Raw genomic sequence first — 15,260 nt, 5'->3', positions numbered from 1 at the left:
AACTTCTAAGTTGGCATTAGTGTTTTTGACGAGAGTGGGATTAATAAAATCTATTTATATTAATTGTGCCACTTCATAAAGGAGGTGATCGAACTCAAGCATCAAACTATAGGCCTATCTGTGTGTCAGGTGTTGTGGTTAATTGTTGGAGAAGCTTGTGAGAACTAGGATCCAGAGTTGGGTTGAAAAAAATGGTATTATCTTTGATGGACAGCATGGATTTGCTAAAGGGAAGTCATGTTTTAGTAATCTACTTACTTATTACAATAAAGTGACTGCTTCCTTGGACAGAGGAAAAGGATACACAGTAATATACTTGGATTTTGCAAAGGCTTTTGATAGAGTATCTCATGATAAGTTGACAGTCAAACTAGAGCAGATGGGATTGAATATTAGATTAGTGCATTGGATTGGAGACTGGCTATCTGATAGGTATCAACAAGTTATGTATGGGGGAGCGATATCCAGGAAAAGCAAAGTCACTAGTGGAGTGCCTTAGGGGTCTGTTTTAGGGCCATTGCTGCTTAACTTGTATATTAATGATATAGGTGAAGATTTGGATGAAGATATTCAGTTTGCAGATGATGCAAAGTTGTGACGAACCATGAAGTGTAGTGAATATGTTGTGGCCTTACAGGAAGACTTGAATAGATTGAGTGATTGGGCACGAAAATGGGGATGTGAGTTCAATGTTGCAAAATGTAAGGTTTTAAAAGTTGGAAAACACAGATGGGATGCAGAAATTATGCTTGGTGAGAATATATTGGGCGGGCGACGCCCCAGCCGGCATGAAATTTTGTCATGTTGTAGTAGAAAAAGCCATCAAAGGCTTGAAATGTGGAAAGGCAGCAGGAGTAGATGATATTCGACCAGAAATGCTGAAGTATGGTGGTATAAGAGTCTTACAGTGGCTGCACTGCATAGTTCAGAAAGCCTGGACAGAGGGACGAATTCCCGATGATTGGAGTAGAGCTCTCATAGTACCCATATATAAAAAGGGAAATAAATCTGAATGTGAGAATTACAGAGGTATTTCCCTACTGAGTGTTCCTGGCAAGATCTATGCAAGTATACTTGAGAAACGGTTGACAAGAATTGTGGAAGAAAAGCTTGGTGAAGAACAAGCTGGATTCAGGCCAAATAGAGGCTGTCAGGATCAGATCTTCACTTTATGACAAATAGTCGAGAAAGCATGGGAATATAACAAAGATCTGTATTTAAGTTTTGTCGATTTGGAAAAGGCATATGACAAGGTGCCAAGAGAGAAGCTATTCAATACGCTGCAGTTATATGGTGTCAATGGGGCATTATATCAAGCAATACTTAGTCTTTATTTGAGTTGTGAGTCAGCAGTTAGAATTGAAGGAAGTACAGGAAGATGGTTTAATGTTAAATCTGGTGTGAGACAAGGATGTAGATTATCCCCTCTGTTATTCATTATCTATATGGATCACATTATGAAGGAATGTGGTATTAAACCTGATATCAAAATTGGAGATGTTAATGTCAGCTCTTTGCTTTATGCGGATGATGTTATACTTCTAAATAAATCCGCTACAAGTCTGCAATATTCTCTGACTAAATTGAATAGCTGTTGTAATAGATATGGTATGATGGTCAGCAATAAAAAGACAAAGACAATGAAAATAGGCAGAATCATTGAAAATGTCAACTGTGTTGTGAATGGAGAACCTGTGGAACAAGTAAAACATTTCAGCTACTTACGCACAATTTTTACTGAAGATGGTAAACTAAATATAGAAATAGACAACAGAATCAGCAAAGCTGGTATCGTGGGAAGTCAGTTGAATAAATTCATATGGAATAAAAAAGAAATTAGTCGGAACACTAAATTAGCTGTATACAAGACTGTGTTCAAACCAATTTTAACTTATGGATCTGAGAGCTGGGTCAGAAGTAAAACACTTGACCAAAGACTAGAGACCGCAGATATGAGAGTCCTGAGAAAGATTAGAGGCGTGAACAGATGGCATCAATGGCAATATCATATTAAAGATGAGGATATTAGGAAAGAACTTGACATTGTCAGCATCCAGGAATGCGTTAGCAGAGCTAATCTCAGATGGTATGGTCACTTAAATAGAATGGGAGAGGAAAGATTAGCAAAACAAGTGTTCTCTGCCAGGTTGTCAGGAAAACGACCCAGAGGAAGACCAAGATATAGGTGGATTGATACGGTACAAAGTGCCTTAGACGATAGAAATATAAGATCTGATAATGTTGGAGTCTTGACAAGTAACAGACTGATTTGGAGGAAAATTGTAGATAGGAAGTTAGTAATGATGTAATTTTTTCATGTAGTATTGTCATATCCTGTACACCCCTTGAGGGTACATGGCAGGAATTTGATGATGATGATGATGATGAGAATATATTGTTGGAGGTAGAGGAAATAAGAGATCTGAGGGTGATAGTGGATAAGGATCTAAAATTTTGGGGACACATCGCCAAAATTGTGTAAACAACACAAAGGCTTCTGGGAATGATGCGGAGGACACTGATGTGTAGAAGTAGGGAGATTCTTATTCTGTTGTATAAGGCTTTGATTAGGCCACACATGGACTATTGTGCCCAGATTTGGTTACTGGGTTTTCAGAAGGATGAAGAGATGTTGGAAAGGGTCCAAAGGTGACTGACTAAGGTAGTTTCTGACCGAGTATGAGGAAAGATTGAGAAGATGTAATTTGCAGAGTCTGGTGGACAGGAGGAAGAGGGGAGATATGATAGAGACCTACAAGTTGGTAAGGGGTTGTTATAGGATCAATGCTGGAGAAGTTGTACAGAGAATAATGGGAGATCAGGGGAGAACCAGAGGTCATCCCTGGAAACTGTATAAAGACGGTGTGAGTAGGGGAGTGAGAGGCAGGTTTGTTTCGTGCAGAGTTGTGAATGATTGGAATGCCTTTCCTGAGAATGTGGTGTCTGCAAGGAGTTTGAATGTGTTTAAGACATGGTATGATGAGCTGTGTGTGTGTGTGATAAAAGGACCTCCCTGATGAGTCTTTGACTCTATGAGGTCTTGGGGTAGTAATAGTAATAGTAATATAATCTATTTATGTTTCTTTTCTTCTTTTTTTTGTTGGCATTTGTTATTGTGGTTTCTACATTTTACATGGGTGTCATTTTTTGCTATACTAAGGGTATTGATACAGTTTCCACAGCTCAAGATTTAATGATTAATTATATGAAGAGCAAAAGGCTTCATAGTTGCCCCGTGTTGCACTACCAGATGGACTACGAGTTGCCCTGGTGTTGCACTATCCAGGTATTTGCTTATGCTTGGACTTGCCAAACTTTATATAGTTTCTATATTCGGCATGAAACTCTTTGAGTTTCTTATTCGGCTATGAAACAATATGGGATGTAATATCCCTTAACTTAAATAATTTCATGTTGCTGAATTGAAGCCTTTGGCTCTTCATATAATTAGTAATTTATTAGGACACCTTCTTGGCAATTCTTATAGCAGGATATGTAAATTCTGTTCGCTACAAACTTGGTATTATTTAAGTCTACCTATTCACTGATGAGACCTCAATAAAGGTTGAAACTGGTCTGGGTAGTGAAATGCTCTCATAATGTAGAACAGTAATACAGATCCTAGGAGCTGGGTTTCACATTATGGGTAAATACCAAGAACAGTGATCGGAGCTTGCTCCACCCTCACTAAGAGTTGCCCTGTGTTGCACTATCAGATGGACTATGAGTTGCTCTGGTGTTACACTACCAGATGGACTACGAGTTTCCCTGGTGTTGCACTATCCAGGTATTTGCTTACACTTGGACTCGCCCAACTTTATATAGTTTCTATATTCGGCATTAAACTCTTTGAGTTTCTTATTTGGCTATGAAATGATATGGGATGTAATATCCCTTTACTTAAATAATTTCATGTCGCCAGATTGAAGCCTTTGGCTCTTCATATAATTAGTAATTTATTAGGACACCTTCTTGGCAATTCTTATAGTAGGGTATGTAAGTTCTGTTTGCTACAAACTTGGTATTGTCTAGGTCTACCTACTCACTGATGAGACCTCAATAAAAGTTGAAACCTCTGTGTAGTGACCTTCTCTCATAATGTAGAACAGCAATACAGCTCCTAGGAGCTGGGTTTCACATTATGGATAAACACTAAGAACAGTGATCGGAGCTTGCTCCACCCTTACTATGAGTTGCCCCATGCTGCACTACCAGGTGGACTATGAGCTGCCCTGGTGTTGCACACTCCAGGTATTTGCTTATGCTTGGACTCGCTGAACTTTATATAGTTTCTATATTCAGCATGAAACTCTTTGAGTTTCTTATTCGACTATGAAACAATATGGGATGTAATTATTATTATTATTATTTCGAGTGACTCCAGGAGTCCTTAGACTCATCGAGGGAGGCCCTAAACATCATGTCCACACAACTATGCGATTACATTCTCACAGTATCTATCATACCTTGTCTTGAACTCGTTCACCGTCATAGCACCCACAACAGACCCTGGCAGCTTATTCCACTCATTTACCACTCTAAAAGTAAAGAACCCAGCTCTAACACCCCTGCTAACCACACTCTTGCCCAGCTTCCATAGGTGTCCCCTAGTTCTCCCACCACCTGTCCTGATCTCAAAAATATCCTCTGAATTAATCTTATAGAATCCTTTTAGCAATTTGAATGTCTCAATCACATCTCCCCTCCTCCGCCTATCAACTAGTTTCTGCAACCCACAAATCTTCAACCTGTTCTAATATGGTTCATTCCATAGACCTGTTATCATCTTAGTCACTCGCCTCTGGATCATCTCCACCTCCTCCCCATCAAAAAGGAACCGAGGTGACCAAATCTGGGCACAGTAGTCGAGATGAGGTCTTATCAAGGCTCGGTACAGAGGTACAATAACTTGCTTGTCTCTGCTCATCAAGGTATTTTTCAACAACCAAGTGAGTTGATGAGCTGATTTAGCTACTTTTGCAGTGTGCCCCCTAAACTTCATCTCCCTATCCACTAACACTTCCAAGTCCCTGGCCTCATCAATCTCTTGGAGTACAGTTCCACCAGTGTGGTATACTGCTGCTAATCTTTTCACCCCAAAATGCATAACCTTACATTTTGTCACATTAAATTGACATCCATTCTCCTTAGCCCAGAACTCCAATTTATCTAAGTCATCCTGCAAGACTTTGACATCTTCTGCATTCACTATTGCCCTACCCAACTTTGCATTATCAGCGAACAAATGAATTGTTCCACTCAGATCCTTCCCTATATCGTTAATGAACAGATTAAACAGCAGTGGTCCAAGAACAGAACCCTGAGGCACACCACTAGTCACAGGCTGTCTTTTGGACTCTACTCCTGAATAAACTACTCTTTGATATCTCTCCATCAACCAACCACCTATCCATCTCACCAACCCTATATCCATTCCCATATTTGTAGTTTACGGATTAGTATTCCATGTGGTATCCTGTCAAACGCCTTTGCCAGGTCCAGCAGTATCACAGTAAACCCATTTCCCTTATCCAGTTCAGCCATCACCTTGTTATAAAACTTGAACAAGTTACTGAGGCATGATCTACCCTTCACAAAACCATGCTGTCCCCCATACAGTATCTCATTTTCATCAATCCATTCCTGTATTTTTCCCTTGACTACTTTCTCTAAGACCTTGACAACGACTCCTGATATGCTGATTGGTCGGTAATTTGCAACCGTAGTCTTGGATCCTCCTTTATGCAGTGAAACTATTTTCCCCTCTTTCCACACCTTCGGGACTAAGCCAGACCTGAGACTCAGATTAAACAACATGGTCAAGGGCACTGATAATTCTTTAGCCGCTTCACGCAAGATCCGTGCCGGTATACCATCCAATCCCACAGATGTGTTCACATTAAGGTTCTGTAATAGACTAGTCACCTCCACTTCATTCATCACTATTCCCGTATAAACTAATGGTTCCTTCATTTTTTCAATGTCACCACCTGGATGATATGCTTTTGCAAAGTGTGTGCTCAGTAACTCCACTATATCGACTGATTCAGTGACCTCCTTACCATCGTCATTCCTTAAAATCATTTTGCCATGTACAGTTTTTTTCTTGCTTGCAGCATATTGAATGAACTGTTTTGGATTCTTTTTTGCTTGCAAAGCTAGTTCCCTTTCATAATCCGCTTTTGCTTTTTTTTACCACACTCATTACCTTTCTGGCCTGCACTTTATACCGTTCGTGTGCCTGCAGTTCACCCCTTTCTTTAAATTCCCTCCACAGTTGTTTCTTTTTTTGCAGCTCAAGCTTAATGGTGTTATTCATCCATTTAACCCCTACTTGTTTTACTATTCGGACCCTAGGTATACAATCAGCCATTACCTCCTGTAAATGCTCCTTGACCACTTCCCATGCTCTATCGACGTCCAGCCCTTGCAGGTGTACATGCCATGGCACTGATCCAATCAATCTCCTAAGCTTGTCATACTTGCCAGCACGGTAATTCCACATATACCCTGTCTTAATCGAAAATTCCACACCCTTAGTTTAAGTTTAAGTTAATATCCCTTAACTTAAATAAAATCAAGATTTAACGTTTATTATTGTTGTGCAACTGATGTTTTCGATTTTGTATGCCTAGTATACATGATATTGTAGTACCTTGTAGTGTTACAACATATGTGTCTGTTATTATGGTAAGCATTATTGAAATAATTTCTTAGTAATAGTACATGTTCTCTTTTTATGCTTAGAATTTTGTGTTATGGGTTTGTAAAGGGTTTGGTTACTGATTGATGTGTATTGGACCTCCAATGAAACATTGAAACAAATCTTCAGTGTTTTTTTGAATGGAAAAACGATAGGTGACTGTTTGCTGTGATTGTGTAGACAGTTATACTGTATTTCAGTATCATTTCACAAATTTCCTTATATATGAGATTTTCTATGTTAGTTCTCATGATGTCTTTTGCTTGGAAGAAATTGGCAGCAATGGTGCAGAGTAATGTAGGTATGTTTAGTCCATTTAAGGTTCTGTTTATATAAAGAATGAGCATGATTTCAGAATGGTGAAGGCTACTGTTAATGCAGTGATTTAAGGTATGTGATTTTTTGGTTCTTTATAATTAGCACTTGAATTCTACTGTTGTTTACTATAACTGAACTGTGATAGAAACAGTAGTAGTTATTTTGTTTAGGTGAGGTTGTGCTTTGGAGAAAGCAGTGCTAAGATTTGTGTAAACACTATTAGTAATGTGTATCATCTGCATATTGATATATTTGACTCTGGCCATTTGTGAATGTTATTTTTGTATTTTGTATATGTCGAACAGAGTAGGTGATAATATTGTTCCTTGAGGGACTCTGAAGGTCTGTGTTGTTTCTGTATACTTTTCTGTATACTCTGGTTTCATGGTCTGTGTTGTATCTGTACACTCTGGCTATAATTTATGCCTATTTTTGTTTTCTGAGAGATAATTCTTAAACCAGGTATGTAGGGTACTTTTTATTCAAACTGAGTATAATTTGGTTAGCAGTATTTAATGGTCAAGTGTGTCAAAAGCTTTGGCTAGGTCAAGAAGAATAAGGATAGCAATTTGTTTTTATCAAGGACTCTGTTTAGTGTGTCTGTAATGTCAAGTAATGTGGTGCTCTTATTGTTTTCGAGAAGCTGTACGACTTTTGTGAGATGATGCATTTCTATAAGTGGTTTTGTGTGTATTACTTTTTCAAGAATTTTAGAGATGGCTGGTAAGTTAGCTAAGAGATTTCTAGTTCTGAATGTCATTTCTTTCCCCTGTTTGTAAAGTGTGATTATCGCAGTTTTTAATTTCAATTTATTGCAGTTTTTTTGTTTCAGAATAGTCCTTGTGTCATTATCATATTCACAAATTATTATTATTATTATTCAGGCCACCAAGGAGTCAAAAGACTTATCACGGGAGGCAACACAAGTCTATCATACCACTCCTTAAACTCATTGACCATTCTCGCTCGCACCACTCCATCAGGCAATGCATTCCATGGTTCAACCTTCCTCCATGCAAAGAAACCACTCCTCACCCTCTTGCAAACAGTTTCCTCTTGTAACTTTCAGGGTTGACCTCTTGTCATCACTCCTTCCCACTGTTCAACCAAGCGAAAGAAATCCCCAGTATCAATCCTATAACTACCTCTCAACAGTTTAAAAGTCTCAATCATATCACCACTCCTTCTTCTATCCACCAAACTCTGCAGTCCACATTCCTTCAGCTGATCCACATAACTAACATTGTACAGTCCTGAAACTGCCTTTGTTATCTGCCTCTGTACCTTTTCCACAGTTAATTTATCCCCTTTAAATCCAGGGGACCAAATCTGAGAACAATAGTCTAAGTGTGGTCTGATCAGGGTCTTACACAATGGAGTGATAACTCTTATCTCTGCAGGTCAGCATCCTTCTCATTATTGCAGCAATCCTGTGTGATACCTTCACCCCCTTTGCAACTTTGAAACCTTCAATTTCATGTTTCTATCAATCATCAACCCCAGATCTCTTGTCTCCCCTATTTACTCCAGTATATCTCCTCCAATAGAGTATGCAGCATCCCATCGATGCGTCCCAAAACCTCAAGACCTTACATTTTGCTGCATTAAACTGCACCCCATTCATTTGCCCATCTGTCTAGCTTATTCAAATCCATTTGCATGACTACCACATCTGCACTATTACTAATAACCCTTCCCAGCTTCACATCATCTGCAAACAACTGAATATCCCCCTGCAATCCTTGTGGGACCCCACTTGTAACTCTCTGCCCATCCTACCCATCAGACAGCCAATCCTGAATCCAGTTGACATCCAAACTCATGTGCTGCAACTTAAACATCAGCTTATCATGTGGCACCCTGTCAAATGCCTTCGCTAAATTCAAGAAAATGGCAGTATATGCCTTTCCCTTATCTATTGCTCTTGTAACTTTATTATAAAAGGCAAGCAAATTACTAAAACAAGAGCGCCCCCTCCACAACTCCATGTTGACTCTCACAGATAACATTACCCGCATCTGCTTAATGTTGTATACGGTCCCTAACTAATTTCTCCAAGATCTTAGCTACTGATGACACACAGACTGGCCTATAATTAGACACTTCCAGTCTGTTGCCACCCTTATGCAATGGCACTATCTTACCTTCATTCCATTCCCTGGCCACCTTTCCCACAGTCAGACTTTCGTTGAAAAGGTTTTCATTGAAGGCACTGTCAGTTTCCTAGCACATTCTCTCAAAACTCGTGGTGAAATACCATCCAATCCCAAAGCTTTACTGACATCCAGAGTACTCAGTATCTGAAACACACTCTCCTCCTGTACCTCTAAACCTCGAACCAGCCCTATCCCTCTAGCATTAAAACTGACTCCTCTAGGATGAAATACTCCAATAAAGTGTTCATTGAACAATTCCACTATGTCCTCTGCATCAGCACTCTATTCTCATTTTTATCTCACGATATCATTCTTCCACAGTCAATATCATCTTTCCACAGAATGCCTTGGGCATTCTAGTTTCCCTGCATTGAGAGACTGATTGTTCAGAACAGCAATCTCTCCAGATGCCTACGTCCTTCCTCATTCAAATGCAAGCGGTCTCTCGCATACAATTCCTCTCTGTTCTCAAACGCACCCCAAGCGTCCGCATATTCTAATCCTCTCTTCTGACACATTCTAGCTATTATGTTATTCAACATTACTGCTCTTCTGCTCAGCTCGTCACTATCATACCTAGGCAATACGCACAATGTCTTTCCTCTCTGCGTCTTCTTTCGTACTACCTCAAGCAAGAACCTCATATCCTTCACTGCCCAATTTACATTACCTCTGAAGTAATTCATTCCTACCATCACAATGATCTCATCCACCCTTTCACCCCTCTGAATTGCCTTAGCAACATTTTCTATCGTTCGTTCAGGCAAACACTCCTCATGCATCCTATCTTGCACACCACGGATCATTGAGAACCCATACATTAAACCTCTTACCATCCTGTTCCTCGATTGCTCCCATACATCCCTCACTCTCTCTCTCTCTCTCTCTCCTCTAACACTTTCTCTTTGTGTTCCCCTACTTACCAGTCTTCCTGACATCACTCTATCCCTGGTTCCAATGCTCCCTTACATTCTTCTCATTCCCTCTCTCCTACTGTTTCCATTCTCTCCTCTTCTATCATTCCCATAACTCTCTTTCATTCCCTCTCTTCTACTGTTCCCATTTTCTCATCTTCTATCATTCCCATACCTCTCGCTCATTCCCTCTCTTCCACTTATCCTACTGTCTCCTCTTCTGTCATTCACATAACTGTCTCATTCCCTTTCTTCTACTGTTCCCATTCTCTCCTCTTCTATCATTCCCAAAAAGCTCTCTCTCTCTCTCCTACTGCTTCTATACTCTCCTCTTCTATCATTCCCAAAGCTCTCTTTCTCATTCCCTCTCTCCTACTACTTCTATTCTCTCCTTTTCTATCATTCCCAAAACTTTCTGTCACTCCTACTCTGATTCGCCTTACATACATCTCTTCCATTCTCCTAATCTCATCTTTCATACTTCTAATCGCATTCACAAGACATTCCACCTCCTCTTTCAGCTCACTTTCTTTCACTCCTACTCTGATTCGCCTTACATACATCTCTTCCCTTCTCCTAATCTCATCTTTCATACTTCTCATCTCATTCACAAGACATTCCACCTCCACTTTCAGCTCATCTATCCCTCTCTGCAAGTTTGTCACTCATACTCACCATTCATTTACCCAATCAAAACCATCTCCGTAAACTTCACAGTCATTCAAGCCTTCCACACTCCCGACTCTTATTTTCTCACTCATACTTTACTCGTCATTCTCTCCCATCACACTACTCGTCTCCCGACATTCATTTCCCATCCTGAAGCAACTAGGTGAGTTGTCGAAATATCTAATTCATTGATTTCCTCCCACTGCCTGCATTTCGCACATATATGTATCCCCCCCCTCACTCCCACATATCCAACTCCCGGGAAGCATACATGCTGCAAATGCTGTATACCACAAAGTCCTTTATTATGTTACGATACAAATTTAATAACGGAAAACTCACGTACAAAGATTATTTAATAGGATAATTTTTGCCTGTGTGTCACAGGCATCTTCAGTACATTTTAAGCTCAAATTAAACAATAACTAACAATTTCAAAAAGCACCACCTAAGTAGCTGGTGTAAGATAACTAAAAAGGTCAATAAATTTCCTAACAAAAAAAAAAAAAAAAAAAAAGTATACAATAAAAAGTTAGGAAAGTGGAGATTTTTCTAAACGGTCGAAAGGCAACAAAAATATCCAGTGGTTTTAAAATTTTTGCTATACGTTCACTAATGCCTTGTACATAAGGGATAGGAATGTGCGTTATTTCTTCTGTATTTGAAAAGGAAGACATTAAAACTACTGAAAGCTCTTTTAATGAAGCAATGCTTATAACCATTAGATAGAAAGGAAGAAGTTATATATTGTAGTTCTTTCTGTAAAAGATCGTCTGAAGAACAAAAGGAGTGGGCCCGATGAACCAGTGTTTTAATAGTTCCTGCCTTTTGACTGGGATGGTGATGAGATTCAACATGGATATAATGGGTAACTCCAGGGAGTACTTAGACTCATCGAGGGAGGCCCTAAACATCATGTCCACACAACTATTCGATATTCTCAAGGTATGATCAGTATTGATCATACCTTGCCTTGAACTCATTCACTGTCATAGCACCCACAACAGACTCTTTTTCCATATACATGTTTGCGTACACTTGGATAAAGGATTAAACCAAGAATCTAATTTCATGGCATCTTTAATTCATTTATCAATGAGTTATGTGTTTGTCTTTCTTAGGTGTTTTGTTGCTGTTTTGTTTATTTCTGTAAACAGGAATCAGAGGCTCTCATATAAAGTTATAAGGTTATCAGTAATGCTTTTTACTATGACATATGCATGTGTGTGTATGGTGGAGTTTTGCATCGTGTGGGGGAAGTTCAGGGGATATTGTGGAACAGATATTTAATAAAACAGTGATCAGCGATTTGGTGGTGATTACATGTACGTATTAATAGGAGCTGATATGATCTATGCATGATTGTGGTAGTGAATTTCTAAATATTTATTCTCAAATAATAATAATAATAATAATGATCTATGTAAACCAGAAAATGTTTTCACAAAGAGAAAATATAATGGGAATAAGCAAGCAAGAAATCGGCTGAAAAAAAAATAAACTGAGAAGTTCTTATCTCTGGCAGTTGGCAATGAGTTGATGTTGATATAGTTAATGTTACAGTTCATTTGCCAGCTTATTTAGTCAAGTGGCCATGAAGTCAATACTTCATGAGCTTGAATCCCACTGCAGGCATGGGATGTTTGTGAATGCCTTTAGGCAAGAGTGTATTTTATTATCTAGTGTAAGATCAATACCCTTCTTTTAGGTGGCCTTAAGATTGAAAGTGTTCCATGTTTGGTCCATTGGAGTAGAGTTCCTGCCCACTGAATACTAAATGTACAACAGGTTTACAACCTTTTGTAGATGAGATTCACATAAAAAAAAAAGAAAAAAATATCATTATGATGTCTGAAATCTAGAATTGCTGCTTTATAGAAGCAATATATTAGAATACTTACAGAGCTGCATTTTTCATAAGACTGAATGATCCATTTAGCAGTAGGGCATCTGCTGTTCCAGATAAGCAAACTAAAGATGTAACTTGTAAAAGTGATCTAAATTAATTAACAAATATCATTTTTCTAATACACACTAATTTATATAACTGTGAAATTAATTAATATAAACAGTACTGAAATAGTATTGAAGAAAGAAATATTTTGCATTGTCTCTGTAAAATCATCACAATTGAGATTACTAGTTTCTAATGTTTTGTATAAATAACAGATATACTTAAAAATAAATTATTATTATCATTATAATGGTGTCTCCATGAAGTCAAAAGACTCATTGTGGGAGATGAGTCTTTTGATTGACATTGACATACTAACCATTATTCAGACAATACCTGTCATACCTCTCCTTAAATTCATTCACAGACAAAGCATTCACAATCCACCTCTGGCAATGCATTCCACCTATTCACAACCCTCAAAGCAAAAAATGTAGTCCTAACACTCTTGTTAACCACATTCTTACATAATCTCCACAGATGGCCCTTGTTCTTTCCCTTTCTGCAATGGGCTTAAAAAAAGTCATTAGTATCAACCCTATAAAACCCCTTAAATAATTTATATGTTTCTATCATATATCCTCTCCTACATCTATCAGCTAGTTTTTGGAGCCCAAAAAAGTGAGTTACAATCTTTGTAACTCGCCTCTGAATCCTCTCCACCATTTATTCATCACTAAGAAATTCAGGTGACCAGATCTGTGTGCAATAATCCAAATGCAGTTTTATTAATGCCTTATAAAGTGGGATAATCACTTCCTTATCCCTGCATGTCAGTGTGTTCTTCAATGACCATGTAATTTGATGTGATGTTTTGGCCACCTTTGCAATATGCCATCTAAACTTAAATTTTCTGTCCACAATTACTCCCAAGTCCCTTACCTTGTCAACTTCTTGCGTTCAGTTCCATTAATATAGTAAACAGTATGTGATCTCATCCTCCCAAAGTGCATCACCTTACACTTAGCCATGTTAAACTGACTGACAGCCATTTATCTCAGTCCATATCATCAGCCTATTTAAGTCATCCTATAAGATATCTACATCATTTGAACTGACTATTATTCTTCCTAATTTTGCATCATCAGCAAACAAATAGATATTTCCTTTCAAATTATTTCCAGCATCATTAACGTACAAATTAAACAATAGAGGATCAAGAAGTGAGCCCTGAGGTACACCACTGGTCACCTGCCTTCTCCTGGACTCAGCTCCTCCATAAACCACTCTCTTTGATATCTATCCATCAGCCACCCTCTAATCCAAATGACCAGCTTTGGATCTATACCCATTTGATCCAATTTATGCAACAGAGTTCTGCATGGAATCCTGTCAAATGCCTTTGCAAAGTCCAGCAGTATCACTCAGTAAGGATTTACTTTATCCAACTCAACTGTTACTTTATTATAGAAAATAAGCAAGTTACTAAGGAAAGACCTACCCTTCACAAAAGCATGTTACCCCTTATAAAGTATCATATTGCTGTCCATCTGGTCCTGAATTCTAATTTTTATCAATTTCTTCAAAACCTTAACCATCACTCCAGATATACTGATTGGTCTATAATTTGCTACCTCTGCCCTGAATCCTCCCAGAACTGAGGCTTAAATTAAACAGCCTGGTTAGAGGAGGTGCTAATTCTCTTGCACATTCTCGTAACACATGGGCCAATATGCCATCTAACCCAATGGCAGTGTTAGCATTAATGTTCTGTCATATATTAAGCACCTCTATTTCATCTATCTCTAGACTCTCATCAGTCGATGAGACATTCGGCACTGCAATATCACAACCAAGACGGTACACTTTTGCAAAATGATCACTAAGTAACTGAACTATTTGATTTGCTTCTGTAATTTCTATACCATCAACACTTTTTAAATTATGTACAGCACACAAAGCAACTATATAGCAGGAAAGTATAGCAAATCATGCGCTGGACATCTGATACAAAATCAAGTACAGTGGTACCTAGACTTACGAACTTAATTTGTTCCTGAGCGCGGTTCCTATCTCGAAAAGCATGTATCTCGAAACCAAATTTTATATTAATTCTTATGGGAAATCAAATAATCCATTCCCAGATTCAAAAATAAAAAAAAATAAAAAACTATTCTCAACTAAATGAAGAAAATGCAAAGAAATGGAGAAGGAGTGAGAAGGATCATTTTTACACAATAAATATGCATTTTATATACTTACATATTAATTTTTATTTATGAAATCTTTGGTTTTACAAGATTAGTGTGAAAATCATCTTCTGTTAAATTGTAAAAAAAATCAATTTTCTTGTGGCTGGTTTTATGGTTAAGGAGTTTTCGATTTATTGTCATCAGTTGCTTCTTTTTGTCTCTTAGGTGAGGGAGCTTTAAAAAACCTATCCAATGTTGACTGAATCTGTATTTTCCTTAGCACCCTTCTAAAGTGATTAATGACATTGTCATTGAAGATATTGGTGGCTCTAGAAACAACACCTTGATTTGGATGCCACTTGTTAACCAATTCTTGCAATTCGCCCCAGTGCTTCAAGATTTTTTTTACGTCAC

At 38.3% G+C, this 15,260-nt stretch overlaps 1 protein-coding gene across 3 annotated transcripts in view; it reads right to left on the bottom strand.

Annotated features, from left to right (window-relative positions):
• Window positions 1-15,260, bottom strand: part of LOC150095276 (MFS-type transporter SLC18B1-like) — a 545,110-nt gene that overhangs the window by 45,917 nt on the left and 483,933 nt on the right. For 2 of the 3 annotated variants that reach the window (XM_090410476.1, XM_090410477.1), the window contains exon 11: window positions 12,662-12,757. The exons of the other annotated variant lie outside the window; for it this stretch is intronic. In XM_090410476.1, the coding sequence (XP_090266602.1) occupies window positions 12,662-12,757 (96 nt within the window). The remainder of the gene's footprint in view (window positions 1-12,661; window positions 12,758-15,260) is intronic. 3 annotated transcript variants of the gene reach the window in all.

This window comes from Typopeltis vanoorti, chromosome 20 (genome assembly GCF_054136105.1).
Source record: "Typopeltis vanoorti isolate ZY-2024b chromosome 20, IOZ_Tvanoo_1.0, whole genome shotgun sequence".
In the NCBI taxonomy this organism is placed as follows: domain Eukaryota; kingdom Metazoa; phylum Arthropoda; class Arachnida; order Uropygi; family Thelyphonidae; genus Typopeltis; species Typopeltis vanoorti.
Note: the sequence above shows the minus strand (reverse complement) of the source record. Positions and strands in the feature narration are given on the sequence as shown.